This window comes from Drosophila erecta, unplaced genomic scaffold (genome assembly GCF_003286155.1).
Source record: "Drosophila erecta strain 14021-0224.00,06,07 unplaced genomic scaffold, DereRS2 tig00000294-arrow-arrow-pilon, whole genome shotgun sequence".
Lineage (NCBI taxonomy): Eukaryota > Metazoa > Arthropoda > Insecta > Diptera > Drosophilidae > Drosophila > Drosophila erecta.
In genome coordinates this window covers 1,179,023-1,194,119 of record NW_020825218.1, presented here as the reverse complement: position 1 = coordinate 1,194,119, position 15,097 = coordinate 1,179,023, and the positions used below count along the sequence as shown (strand labels likewise).

Here is a 15,097-nt window from a genome sequence, read left to right as displayed (position 1 = left end):
CATTTTTAAAAATTTTCATTATAATAATATATAATATATCAATTAAAATAAAATATATTCCTGAACTGTACTATGTTTAAATTGATAAAAAGAAAAAAAAAACAAAAAAATCCGAGTTTTTTATACATATATTTTGTGTTTTCCGCTTCTACATTTTATTATTTATCACAAGTTTTGTTCACTCTCTTCCTTTCTAAAGGATAAAGGTTTTAATACCAGAGAAGTTGCGTAACGGCTTATAAAATCATTTGGATGTGGTCTGTGCAACTACCGCATTCCTATACAATATTGCCACCAATTATTTAAGTGGAAATGATTTATCAAACAATTATCGATAGTGTTTCTTAGATAGCTAAAGTGTGGCCCAGCTAGATACACATGCAAAAGGCAAGACTGTAATGTGTTTTAGGGAAGAAATTCAAAAATGGAATCACTGAAGAATTCTGGTATTTAATCGGCTATATGCGACATTGGAAATTGTATCACATCATTTCTGTTTCTTTAATCTGGACGGAATTTATTGTAATTTGTCTGAGATAAAGCGTTAACGGAAATGGATACATTTGACGTTTCTGATAGGAACAGGTAATTATCAAGTTAAGAGTTAATTGAAAATATATCAATTGTTTATTTAACATAAATATGTGTTCTTAATAGCTGGTACTTTGGTTCCATGTCCCGACAGGATGCTACCGAAGTATTGATGAACGAACGTGAGCGGGGAGTATTTTTGGTTCGTGATAGCAACTCGATAGCAGGGGATTATGTACTTTGTGTGAGGTAAGTAAACAAAATAAATCTATGCAGACTTGTCATTGTGTTACAGCTCCATACTCATGGTTCTATTGCTGTTGGCTATTACTTTGATCTTTGATTTGAGAACGTATGTAAAATACATTTGCCAATCTTATCAATCTCCATGCAGACTTCGCTTTCATTGGAGATACATCTTAATTAGAGTTAAGAATAGACGACTTTTAAAATTAACCTAAACATTTTACCAAATTTCACATTCCGTGTCAGACATTACAAACCCTTGACGTCCAATTATTTAACGAAATTTATGAAGTAGTCTTTGAGAAATACCTTATGTCCGTTTGTCTTAAGTGCAGCTTACCATAAATGTTAACATACTGATATTAATTTTTCATATATTTCCCATTTTAGCTATGTACGTGCATATGTGTCTGAATCTGAAATTTAAAATAAACATATACCTACATACATATAATTATACATACATATACAAAAGTGTCGAGTTAACAACGTGTTATTATTAAGCCCCTCTCGTTTTCTCGCGCTGAAATAGCAATACAAATGTTTAGTTTGAATTTCTATAATTGTAAGCACAACACCAATTTACCGGTTTTTACTGGTACCGAGAAAACATATTTCCACCTTTTTCACGTCTTACGTTCACTTTACGTTATTTTTCACGTTAGACGTCTGCCAAATTTTCTGAGATACCCTAATTAAAACTAAACACCTTTTGTGTGGTGGCGAGACTTTCTAGACGGTCCATCCGCGATTTAAACACACATGAGACGTCTTGCGCCGGAGCCGGGAAACTAAAACACAATTCGTACCCTATTCCTTGGAGCCACAATCCTCTGTTCGGCCAACTTTAAGCGTTTGTTAGGAATCAGATTTAGACAAAATAGCGGAAGTCACATATAAGATGCTCGAAGCCTCGAGTACCAATACTACTAAATATTCGATTGGATTCGACAACGCTCAGTCATTGGATAATTCTGTAAACGCGGTTGTCCAAGCTGGGACTATCAAAGACTGCAAATTCATTGTATTTCTTGTCTGAACATGTGAAGACCTTGCAGAATAAGATCAGCAGGATCTAACCGATATTCTGATATTCACTCTATATTCATCATTCAAGAGAATTAAGATAATTAAGTTAGAATACGTTGGTTGATGACTGCATCTTGATTACCAGCGATTAGCAAGTAAAAGAAATCCAGTTATTCTGAGCATAAATTTACGATAAGAAATCAGAAATGTTTTTTTTTAAAGACTCTGACTCCGTGGTTTCTGTTACCTTGATGACTGGTTAAACAGAGCGGTAGGCTTAGCAATGTGTTGTTGCTTGCACCCAATAAAACCATGAACAACACATTCCTCGGTAACAGAAAGACGGGGCTGGCGTGCTTCAGGAGACCAGATTTATGATTTATTATAACTTAATGAGAGACTCGGCAAAAATGTTTTTGGTATAACGATAAAAACTGCTAAAACAAATAATAAAACAAAAAAAATCGAAGTAAGAAAGTAAAAGTAAAAGTAAAACAAGAGAGAATGCAATAGTCGAGTTCCCCAACTATCAAGAATTAAAAATTTTTCAAATGTGTGGCCGTAACAGTTTTGGTCGGTTAGTGGCCGTTAGATTGGAGGTGGCAATAAGTTTTTTGGAAAATTAATAGAATTTAACAAGACTATACAAAAATTAAAAAATATCAAAACATTTTATAAAAGGACAGTTTTTCGTGGCTTAGACATTTAGAATCAAACTTGTCTAAGTCTCTGGTAGCTGCAAGATTAATCTCAACATTCTAGCTTTTGTAGTTCCTGAGATCAAGTCGTTCATACGGACAGACGTATATGTAGTAAATATGTACATATATACTTTATATAGTAAATATGTAATACATAATTTATATGGTCGGAAACGCTTCCTTTTGCTTGTTACATACTTTTCACCGAATCTAGTATACCTTTTGAGTCTACGAGTAACGGGTATAAAATTCAAAATGTGGGACTAAAAATTAGAAATAGAAATTAGCAAGACTAATAAAAGATAAAAGTGATTCGGACCAAGCAGATTATACTTATACCACGGCCACACCTCCAACCTTCCAAGGGGCACTACCGTGTATCGTACGGCTCGATTCGCGAGAAGATAGATGCGATATAGAATATAGTAAACGAACGAGGAAATATGTAAATATTAATGAGATCTAATTATATGTTAAAAAAGTTAGTATTGATCCCTAGCGACAGAGAGTAAGGGATAATAGGATAAAGTCTATTATAGTGAGAACATAATACTCTGTAGCGGTCATGCAACTCATTTGTTCCAAGACAAATAAAGACTGTTAGCTAGGGAAGGTAAATTTATTAACATTAGCCGCCGTCAGCCAAACAGTAAACATGTTTTATTGTACCGATTCAATGCGGTAGGGATAAGGGATAATAGGATAAAGTCTATTATAGTGAGAACATAATACTCTGTAGCGGTCATGCAACTCATTTGTTCCAAGACAAATAAAAACTGTTAGCTAGGGAAGGTAAATTTATTAACATTAGCCGCCGTCAGCCAAACAGTAAACATGTTTTATTGTACCGATTCAATGCGGTCCCAGTGAACTCCGTATTGCGGAATCCAAACGGGTGATCCATACACAAGAATCGAACCGACTAGCGAAATAAATAAGGTTTTGGTCATGCAAAGATCACTAAATTCCTTTGACCAACTTTTTATAAAACCAAGCACACCCATGGCCAATAAGGTCAATAAGACAATAGATGAAATATGGTCTGAAAATTTTAGTTTAGGGTCAGAAGAACACCAAGAGCATAAACACATGTTATTCTGTCCAAAGAGCGTTAGTCGCGTTGGTTGGGTTGACACGACAAAAGGCCATAACTTTACACTTGGATCCATCTAAGTTTAGTACGTTATCACGGCACCATATTCAAATGCTATCTAGATCGGATTGTAATTCCGAACGACAAGAAATGTCCTTATATCGCAGGCATAATATAACATCGTCTGCGTACATAAGAACACGCGAATGCTTTATTATCAGAGGAACCATGGTGGATCCCTTGTGGGACACCGGATGTGACTCGGAGAATACAAGAACGAGAACTTTTAAAGGGGACCCGTTGTGTCCTACCATTAAGATAACTTAAAATCCAATTTAGAAGATCCACAGGGAAACTTAATAAATCAAACCTGATCAAAAGTGAATGATTAACAGAGTCAAATGCTTTACTAAAGTCAGTGTAAATGGCATCTGTTTAAAGATTATTTTTGAAGCCCTGTATTAGGAAGGAAGTTAGCTCCGAGGGTATGTGGTTGTTGATCTGCGTTTCATAAAACTGTGCTGACACGGTGATATAAATGAACTACAAAGGTGCTGGAAATGAAGAGTGATAACATTTTTAAAAAGCTTAGGGATAGCTGACATTTTATATATTAATCTGTAATTGCTTGCATCCAATTTGTTACCTTTCTTATGGAGAAGGATCACAAAGGACTCCTTCCATATATGGGGAAACTGTGAAGATTCCAGACATGAGGTAAACAGTTGCAGTAGGGGGTTAGACAGGTCTTCCCCACCTAAGCATACAGCCAGGAGTTCTGTCGGAACCTGTCGAATAGACACGCTAATAGACAATAGGCTTAACACGCTGAAGATCGTTAAGCAGCGAGCTTGCATTTAGAGTGGGACAAAATATTAAATTCGATTTTGATATTGCGTAAGAGTAAGGCTGTTTGGTAGACATAGAATATTTTGTTTGAAAAAACTGGGCAAATAGATCGGATATTGCTGGATCCGATGTTACAGTAGTATTTTGAATAAGGTCTTTACATTTCTTAGGTGTGTTAACTCTTTATTAAACCCAGCAGGTTTGTTGGCAATAGAAACACATCGAAACACATGAGTTAAAAAATGATTTTATTGCGGTATAAACAATATTTATTGCATCCGCCATTATGTTGCAGGCGTATAGATCGGACCATTTAAAGCTATATATATTATAAAATTATTTAGCGTCAGAAAGTTTGCCTTCCGAAAACAATGGATTCATCTGGTTGACTTCTCTGATTTCTCTTTTATTGCGGTACCTGTGTCTATTGTCACCTCAAAATTTGGATCATATGGATCTTCAGGTTGAGTAAGTGGTGCTACTCTGGACAGAAACACGTTTTCAGGACTTGTTACAAGACATAGATCCAATAATGGAACAAGAGAGTTTCGAATATATTTAAGTTATTGTTATATGCTATAGGAAGAAAAATATTCGATTTTTCTTCTGTGGACCACGTAGTGCTAGGTATATTTTTGAATAAATGAGTTTGCTTTATTTTCATAAAATTTTTATAATATTTTTGCTTAAAACTAGCTTAAATGTACTTTATAGTGACTAGGTTTTAAGGCATCTTTACAACTGCAAAATTTAAATTATATTTAATATCACATTTTATTGATTCAAAAAAAAAAAAAGTGAAAAAGTGGTACAAAAAACCTTGAGCATTGCCAGGTATATTAAAATCACCTAGAACTACCAATTGGTCCCTATCGGACAGCTTATTTGAGACGGATTGAATAGCGGAAAAATTATTTAGATATTCTGGGAATTCGGAAGACGGCGTATTGTAAGAGCACGTAAAATAAACAGAGCTGTCGGAAAATGAATCATCAAAAAATACCTCTGACGTGAGTGTAGACCTAACCGCAATTAAGACTCCAACTCCCAGCTTGGAGGGACGATCGTGTCTATATCCGGGGAAAACTTCAGAGCTAAGTATCTCCTGCTTTAACCAAGTCTCTGTGAACACAATGATATGGGATGCAAAGGAAAGACTATCAGAATACAATTTAGTTAACTTGCTTGCCTTTTGTATATCATAGGTAGGATATTAAGACCAGATGTTAGTTTTTTTAAGAAGAGGTAGATGAAGTGGAGGCAATGGTCTGGCCACGTGAGGAAAGTTTAATTCCCACGGCACTTTTTTCCTATTTCTCGAACTCTTTCACTACCATACTATCCGGTTAAAAATCACCAGAACATATGGTCGAAAACATATCATTAGGGACAGTTATCTGGAAAGATGAAGTGCCCCTAGCCTAAGAAAAATTAATTTTTTCCACTTTTATGTTATCGGCTTTTGCATTGTCTCGTATAAAAGACAATGCATCAGATGATGTTTGATCAGGAGAAAGCCGAGAAACCACAAAATTTATTTCTTTAGTGGAACCACCGTGAGGAGTTTTGGCACTGCAGATTGTGTTTCTGAAGGACCAACTTGCACCAGTAGTCCGGACTCAGCATTCCTTTTTGGTGGTAAACTAATCGGGAATTACTGGTTGAAAAACCATTGCAGACAAAGCGGAATCTCTAGCAGTATTAAATTGGACTCCCTCCACAACGAATTGATCGAATCTTTTTTAACTGCCGACATTATTTGAGGATTTGCTACGATCGACAACTGATCAGCTGTAGAGTCCAGTTGATCACTTGCCGGAGGCAGCGTGGCATTCCATTTAGGCACCCTACCACAAGCGGCTTTCTTGTGCTTTGGCGATTATTTTAATAGCTTAAAGCTATTAATCTGCGAATCTAGCGCGGAAAGGGGATTATCAGCTCGACGAAAAATATCTCTAGCCACGCCAAAACTGCTGGTCAGTCCTTTCAAGCAACCTTTAGTTTGGCGCATAAACGATTTCATCTCGTTCGCAACCCCTAGGCAAGCATCACAACTGTATTTTAGATCTGGGCCCTTAGCTAGGTTATAACTTGTTCGCCCTCTAAAACCTGCGCACATAGTGTGCACCATTTTATCACACAGCCAACAAGTCATTTTGGGTTGTTCAGGCTTTATTATTTGACGGCATTCGTTTTGGAAGCAGATAACATTAGTTTCCACTTTTGTTTGTTTCAGACCACTGTACAAAGACATAAAATCAAAAATTGCAAACCAGCTGTTAAATGTACCGTAAGACCGCAGTTAGCACGCTAAGAACTTTGGATTTTGTATGGGAGAGCGAGAGAGCGGGTGCACAGTGCAATTAATGTGCATACAAAAACAAGACCAAACCGTACTATAAACAATGCAAAAAAGAAAAAAAAAAAGGTTTAATTAATTGGTTTGAAACAGAATCTGGTTTGAGACTGCACTTTCTTATGAACTCGCCAAGCTAACATTCTCCGTATCTTAAATGTACAAGGAAGGGACCCCTATAAATATTCTTGATCAGGATTACAGCTGTTACGCCCTTAAGTTTGATATGTGTTTTTGTTTTTAATTTTACTTTTTTCTTGCCAACTTTCATTGGTGGTATGCCAACAAAAATTTAAAATTTCTCAATACCACTTCCACTAGCGGAAGAGCGTTCTATATTGTTTTTTTTTTGTTCCTAAAATTATTATTTATAAAGCGGCAGAGCGCCGCTTATGAAATTTAAATCTAGCAACTTCATAGTTCCCCATAAATAGAGGAGTGGTTTGTGATTCCTCTCCGTAACAAATTGGATGCAAGCAATTACAGTGGTGTCTCTAAATAATCCGGTTTCCAGTTTAATGTTGTACGTGTCAGCACGGCTTATAAAACCGTTAACCGGTTGATCTTTCAAATTTGATTGTTATTTGAATTGCAGGACGCAAATGGTCGTCTTTAAAAATTCTCTTTATTGTATTCTACTGCTACTTCATACCATATTAACCTTTCAACGACCTAGGCAGCCTTAAAAAATGGTGAACACCTACTATACTTAAATGGCTCTAAGTTTAAGCTAATGACTTTTTAACTTGTTAACCCAATACACGCTACTTAAATTCAAAGTGCTCTTTGGACGCAATGACACTTGTTGACGATCTTGGTGTCAACATTACATTTTCCAATTATATTTCGTCATATCGTTATAGTCCGTCCGATTCTTGAGTTTGGATTACTTGTTTGAAGTGCGCAATTTAAAAAAAACCTCTTAATGTTTGCCTTACTGGGCCTAAACTCGGATGAGAACTTTTTATTACCTTCTTTTTCCAGTAGAATATTGTTATTCGGCTAAACTTTTCAAGTGGATTAACTAGAAAATTAAATAATTTGATCTAACATACATATTACATTACATACATATGTATGCAGTACATGACTATAATAGACTTACTCTAAGCAAAAAAAAGGTTAGTTTACCTTTTTACCGAAATGAGACGTATGGACACTCGCGTATTAATGTTATACAATAAATTAATAATTAAAATAATATTGTGCTTTATCTTTTTTTTTTTAACTTTTTAAATTGTTGGTTCGGTTTAGTTTTAATAGACTGTTCGGATGCGTTGGAACTTATAACATCAGTTGGGTTCAGAATTTTAATTTCTATGCTATTTGTAGTCAAAGGTGACAATGTCCTTTTCTTGGAAAATAACTTAAAGTAATTAAAAGCAAAATAAAACAGGAAATTATAAGAAAAATAAATTAGTGTTCTAATCTAGAAACAAATTTTGGTTATTACTATGGAATTAGAAGATTTGGAGAGGTTTTGGGAAATGTATAAAGTGATGATATTGAGGAATAAATGTGGAAAACCATTCCTTAAAACTCGCTAAAAAAATATAAGTGGGGATGTGTGGTGAAAATTCGATTTAAAAATAAGTAAAACTTGAAAAGGTCGGGGTTAAAATATTTGTATTTGTTTGAATGGCTATACAAGCTATCTATTTATCTTATTTATCTTTTAAGGTTAAGAAGATTAATTTTCAAAAGAAAAAAATATGCGCAAATGTGTTCTGATAGCGGTACTACGTTTTTGGCGCATCCAAACAAATTCATTAAGACTAGCAGAAAGCACTTAACGGAAATTCTCAAAAATATTCTCATATGACAAACACTCTTAATAATTCCCCCTGGTCCTCGATTCTAAGGTATTTGGGAGGCTGAAGAGAAATCTGTAAATTATCTCCTTATAATAAGAAAAGGGTCCTCTGAGACAGATCAAAGGAATCGGAGTAGTCAAAGAATTCACAAACTTAAAGTTATTGCTATTGCTATATCAGTTTGGCAATTGTATAATAATAGACTGTCAAATATCTCCCTTCCGCTTTTATGCTCTTTATCCAATGCTTTATAAAAAGTGTTACAGTGATCGGATTTAGTTCAAATATGCGCCGTTTTGTTCGATAATCTGTTTCCATCTAGACGGCAACTTCATAATACCTCCCTCGTAGAAGCCCCCCTCCTTATTTGCGAGGAACTCGGACAGCCACTTTTCACAAGCCTCTTTTGAGTTTAACTTTACACCACCAAGGGCATTCGCCATGGACAGGAACAGGTGGTAATCACTTGGCGCTATGTCCGGGCTATATCCGAGCTCCCGTAGCTTCTGACGAGTCATCAACGAAGTGTGTTGTCTGGCGTTGTCCTGGTGGAACACTACACCCTTCCTGTTGGCCAATTCTGGACGCTTCTGGTCGATCGCCTGCTTCAATCGGTCCAGTTGTTCGCAGTAGATGGTAGAATTAAGCATCTGGCCATATGGGAGCAGCTCATAGTGGATGATTTCCTTCCAATCCCACCAAACACACAGCAAAACCTTCCTGGCCGTCAATCCCGGCTTGGCCACTGTTTGGGACGACTCACCGGCCTTCGACCACGACCGTTTTCGCTTGATATTGTCGTATGTGATCCATTTTTCGTCGCCAGTCACCATCCGCTTCAAGAATGGGTCGAGTTCGTTCCGTTTCAGCAGCATATCGCAGGCGTTGATTCGGTCCAGAAGGTTTTTTTGCGTCAAATCATGCGGCACCCAAACATCAAGCTTTTTTTTGTATCCAGCCTTCTGCAGATGGTTTAAAATGGTTTGGTGACTAACTTCCATCTCCTGGGCGATGTCACGAGATGCCACATGCCGGTCTAACTCGATGTATTCCATGATTTGATCGGTATTTGTCGTCACAGGTCTTCCGCCGGCTGGCTTATCCATGGTGTCGTTTTCACCGGCTCTGAATCGTCGAAACCATTCCTCCGCGGTTCGAAGTGATAGAGTACCATCCCCCAAAACACCATTAATCTCACGGAACGTTTCTCTAGCGGATTTGCCTTTAACGAAGGAAAACTTTAAAATAGCGCGTACTTCGGCGTTAGTGAACTCCATGTTTACACGTCTATAACTGTTCAACGCAATATCCAAACTAATCATAGCGTCGTTATGTAGGTTATGTCAAGACCTTTCAAATTATATATAGTATTGCCAGATACGAGCTCTGTAGCGCTTTGTACATAGCCGCGAAATTCAAAACACAAAAGGGCGGAAGGGAGATATTTGACAACCTTATACAAGTTCACATCCAAAGGGGCAATATAAGTGGTCGGTTAAAAAAATTAAAATTAAAAATTAAAAAAATCACTGCGTAAGGTACTCTACCCACACCAAGAAATTAAAATCTCCTGTGGTAGCCCGATGTAAACAGACAAGACTTTAAAAATGGTTCATAAGAAAATTTGGTAAAATTATAAAAGCTATAGGTACACAAAATTGTGCAGTGATTGATAGAACATTTTTGTTAAAAATACGTATCGATTGACACCTTGTGTTTCTAGTGGGAAACATTAAAGTCATAGCAGCATCTAGGCTTTCAGTTTGTATTTCTCTACTATAGTATGGAATGCACTTTTAGAACAGTTGATAAAATATCAATGATGAGCTCATTATAGCCAATAGCAATTTTTTATGTATGTAATTTGTCGTCAAGTATTAAGTTAGAAATTCTACGAAATAAACGAAAATCATTACGAAGTAAAATAAATTAATTTCGGATGATTTAAATTTAAATATATATTAAGATGAAATAATGTATTAAAAATGTTCGTATTTATCTAATATTTAAAAATAGCAGAATATTAAAAACTGCGACTTTCATATTTTACATTGAAAAACATATCGTAATTTTTAAGGAATTTGCGCTTATCATAAAATAATTGTTTACTTATAAAGATTTTTATTATTTAGAGAAGATACAAAAGTTAGCAACTACATCATTAACAAAGTTCAACAACAGGATCAAACCGTTTACCGCATTGGGGATCAATCCTTTGAGAATCTACCGAAACTACTAACTTTTTACACTCTTCATTATTTGGATACAACCCCTTTAAAACGGCCGGCGTGTAAGAGAGTAGAAAAAGTAATGGGAAAGTTCGATTTCGTTGGCAGCGTGAGCATTTACACAATTATCAATTTTCGTAAATAATTTAATTAATATTATTTATTAAAGGATCAAGATGACTTGCCATTTCAAAGAGGTGAAGTTTTGACTATAGTTCGAAAAGACGAGGATCAATGGTGGACTGCGCGTAACTCATCGGGAAAAATTGGGCAAATTCCGGTTCCCTATATACAACAGGTGAGTAAAACAATATCTTTGGATCTAATCACTCTTTTTTTTAAAGGGTAATCAGATTCGTTGAAAAGTATGTAGCAGGCAGAAGGAAGCGTTTCTATCGATTTGGCAAGAAACAAAATATTTTGCCACGCCCACTCTAATGCTTACAATCCGCCAAAAACTGTCTTTTATTATTTGACTTCCCATTTTTCTCGGTGTACTAAAACCATTTTGACCACTTGTCTTTTAACGCCCACAAACCGCCCAAATCTGTCACGTTGTTGAAATTTTTTAATTTTTTCTCAATTTCTACTGTAGTTCCACTAGTTAAGGGGCTTAACTTATTTTTTTTAAATATTTTTCTCATGCTAAAACACAAAAAGACTGAGTCTAATAAAATGTTGGCCTTTTTTTTGCTAACGTCTTTCTACTATACGATCTCGTTTGAAAAATGTTTTGCGTTTTTTTATGTTTGTCGTGTAAATTTTTTATAGATCTGCAAATACGCCTTTGTTACGATGACTCTAATCTCACAAATTATAACGTTTTCTTTTTAGTAAGTATTCAAAACATTTAAATCTGATAAAACACCAAAAAGATGTAACAAAGTGTCAAAGAGTCGTGAGAAATAAATATAACCGCCGCTAAATTGCGCTCTCCATCACATTTGATGACTAACTGGTGTCTTATAGTCCAGAAACGTGTTCAGGAATAGCGATTGAGTTCATTTGATAATAACCCTGTTTCTTGCTATGTAGAAATCATAAAAACCTGATTAAACAACCAAAATGTTTTAAAATATCTTATTAAACGAACAAAAATCAATTGCAGTGATACTGATTATTGTCAGCTTTATTGCTCGTCAAGCAGAAGATGACAAATTGAGATTGAGGTTGGATAAAAAAAAAACTTCGTAGACACATTGAATTTTGAAAAGTATTTCATCATTTTTAAAATGGTTCTTTTCAGTATGATGATTATATGGATGAAAACGCAATTGATAAAAGCGAGCCATCGGGATCTAGCAATATGTTTGGAAGTACACTTAAAAGGACAGATTTAAATGTAACGGTTGCAAATAAGTATTTTTATAAAAATAATGTTTTACATTTATTTTAACGTAGCGAAAACTGCCTGCATACGCCCGCGTAAAACAGTCAAGAGTCCCAAACGCATACGATAAGACTGCTTTAAAATTGGAAATAGGTGATATTATTAAAGTCACTAAAACAAACATCAATGGGCAATGGGAGGGGGAATTAAATGGAAAAAATGGCCACTTTCCCTTCACGCACGTTGAATTTGTTGATAATTGTGATTTAAGCAAAAACTCCACAGAAATACGCTAGCTAAGAACAAATGGAATAAATATTTCTTTGGACCATTTCGATTTTTAAGCTAATTGTATGAATAATAAGTTGTGAAAACCAATTGTTAACATAATCAGAAAATTAAATAATTAACTGAAATGGAAATAAACGGGTATGATGGATACAATAAACTTTTTTCCCGTTAAACATTTTCCTCTACGATTCTTATATAAAAAGTTCAACATAACTTACTACGTTATGAATTTGAAAATCGGTAGGATAATATGGATTATGTATGGATGTCCTACAGAAATATCTGCCTGATATTTTTAAAATCTATCTTAGGGTGACAAAAAAGGATTTGCTGAAATTCATTTCGACGGAATGCTGTTTTTGTTTTGCTGTGCTTGCGTATTGCGTCTTAAACATTAAGAGTCTATATTACATTTGTTGACTTTTAACAAGTAAAATATTGAGTTAACGACCCTATAAACTATAGACATAGATGGTCAGGTCCGGCTGTAAGAATGTTAAGATCTTATAAACTTCAGGAGCTAGAGAGTTGGGAATTTGACAACGCTTGCGCGTTGCAAGATTATTTCAAACAGGAATGCGTAAAGAGTGAATAGCATAAACACAGTAACTGTACTACTATTTTAAATGAAATTTACTTTCCTGTCAAAATGTATCAATATGACGAAACCATAGAAAAAGTGTAGATATTAGATATTAAACAGTTCTTAGTTTGAAGGCATAACATTGTCGGTGGACGTTCCTATTAATTTTCGGTTGATCATATAATTGCAACATTTTGAATGGTAACTTTATTTACACATTCTTTTCCGGTAATGTAAATTGTTATCTTTTAGCTCTATAGTGGATAGTATACACTGTATACAGTATTCTAGGTTAGTATTCCGTATCTTGCCAACACAAAGAACTTAGATGGTGTTGTTTCCAAATTTAAGACACAAATAGACATTGTCTTGTGATTTATTGACTGTCTTTGTGAATGAAATTGAATATGTTTGTATTAAATTGGACCATCTGTACAATTTTATTAGTGGCTACAACACATTTTTACCCAGAAACTTGAAATTTCAGTCATCATCATTGCTTACCTTATTGTATTAGTATTATCCTTACTAATCCAAGGATTCAGTTCGATCACTCTAGTTTTTAAAGCACCAATTTGTTAAACAAATACTGGATATTACTTGTTAATATATTTAATAGACAATCCACATTGGGAGTGTGGTAAATGGTCACCATTCGTAGGTATTCAATTCTGGCTCTCTATCCCATTAAGAGAAGGATGTGGTTTGATCGTGTATGTCGTGCTAATTCATGTATAGTATTTCATGACAGTAACTTTCCCATACTTAAAAAGTTGCTTGGAAAAATTTTCGGCGGATGGATTCTAGCCAATTGGACACGCTTGCTCACTACAGTTGTAATTTGTGTTGATTTCACCAGCGTGCATTGTACGTGAAATAACAGGAATTGATTATGGGAAATGACCTTAAAGTATCAACAAATATATCGCTGTTTTTTATATCCTTAAGTGTTCTATCCAATACCTCAAACGAATAAGATTGTCAAGGTGTACACTAGTCGGCAAAAGTATTTAGCCTGCGCTTGATGCCGTTAACTAAGGGTGCGCATATGACGAGCAAAGCAAAGAATGAATATTTAGCACACTGAATGCAAATTTTTATACGGTTTATCCATTGCATTCTCTTTCTACTTATATGTAAGAATGCTCGTAGCCAACCAATTTTTGTTTGGCACAAGTATTTTAACAAGAACAATTAGTAAATGGTATTCTGCTTTGAGCACGTGTAAATCAACAATTGTTTAAATTTTACTTTTTTGGATATTAAACGTTATTAAAAATCAAATAGTTACAATAGGTAAAAAGGCCGAGTTAAGTTTGTTTATTAGATCATCAATAATGTTAGCACAGTCTAATGTTGGAATTAAGGTAAAAAACATTACGGAAGAGTTTAATGTGTCAAACTGTGTATTATCAAATTAATAAATTTAAAATAACAATGACTTGAAAAACTTAAAACGAACTGGTCGTATGCACAAAATAACAATCGCTGACGACAAAATCTTTACAACCTAAGGGAACCTAAGGAAATAGAAGGCAAGCCGTTGCGAAACAGTGGAATCTAACCGCTAGTCTCCCAAAAAGTGAACGTAAGGCAATCAGTGAGCGCACAGTCCGGCGACACTTAAATTTTTTGTAAGATTGCCAACTCAGTAAAAGCAAATGGGTTGGGTGACTTGATCCCTATCTCCGGCTTTATGAACCAAGGTCAATATTTCATGACCCTATTTAAATGCATTTCCTTCTGGACATAGTCTGATTGGGGAATCACTTATCCATGCCACAAAGCCCGAATGATAATCAAGTTTCTAAAGGATGTTGGCGTTACCGTCTTAAATTGAAATAATCAATTTTACCATATCAGCCATTTTAAAAGTTTCACTGACAAAATGTGCAGAATTTATTTTGTCGAGACACCTATGGCCCACTAGTGTATTTATCCGACGAATTCTGAAGGATTAACGAAGTCCCATGAATATCGTCTTCTAGTAATCCTATTGCAATGCCTTAATTTTTTGGATTTGTATCTAACTTGCGCATATCTTGT

At 35.2% G+C, this 15,097-nt stretch overlaps 1 protein-coding gene across 4 annotated transcripts; it reads left to right on the top strand.

The window, feature by feature from the left end:
- Positions 1–309: 309 nt before the first annotated feature.
- On the top strand, positions 310–12,625 carry LOC6555868 (adapter molecule Crk). Of its 4 annotated transcripts, XM_026983219.1 has the most exons (7): positions 316–585; positions 658–780; positions 10,737–10,956; positions 11,017–11,145; positions 11,619–11,680; positions 12,094–12,189; positions 12,249–12,273. In XM_026983219.1, exons 1-6 carry the CDS (start codon positions 554–556, stop codon positions 12,185–12,187), a joined length of 660 nt encoding a protein of 219 aa, XP_026839020.1. In that variant the 5' UTR covers positions 316–553; the 3' UTR covers positions 12,188–12,189; positions 12,249–12,273. The 4 variants fall into 4 exon arrangements, with proteins under 4 accessions (XP_001982745.1, XP_026839019.1, XP_026839017.1 ...); XM_001982709.3 differs by lacking the exon at positions 11,619–11,680 and having other exon boundaries at positions 310–585; positions 10,752–10,956; positions 12,249–12,625; XM_026983218.1 differs by lacking the exon at positions 11,619–11,680 and having other exon boundaries at positions 313–585; positions 686–780; positions 12,249–12,625.
- The last annotated feature ends 2,472 nt before the right edge of the window (positions 12,626–15,097 follow it).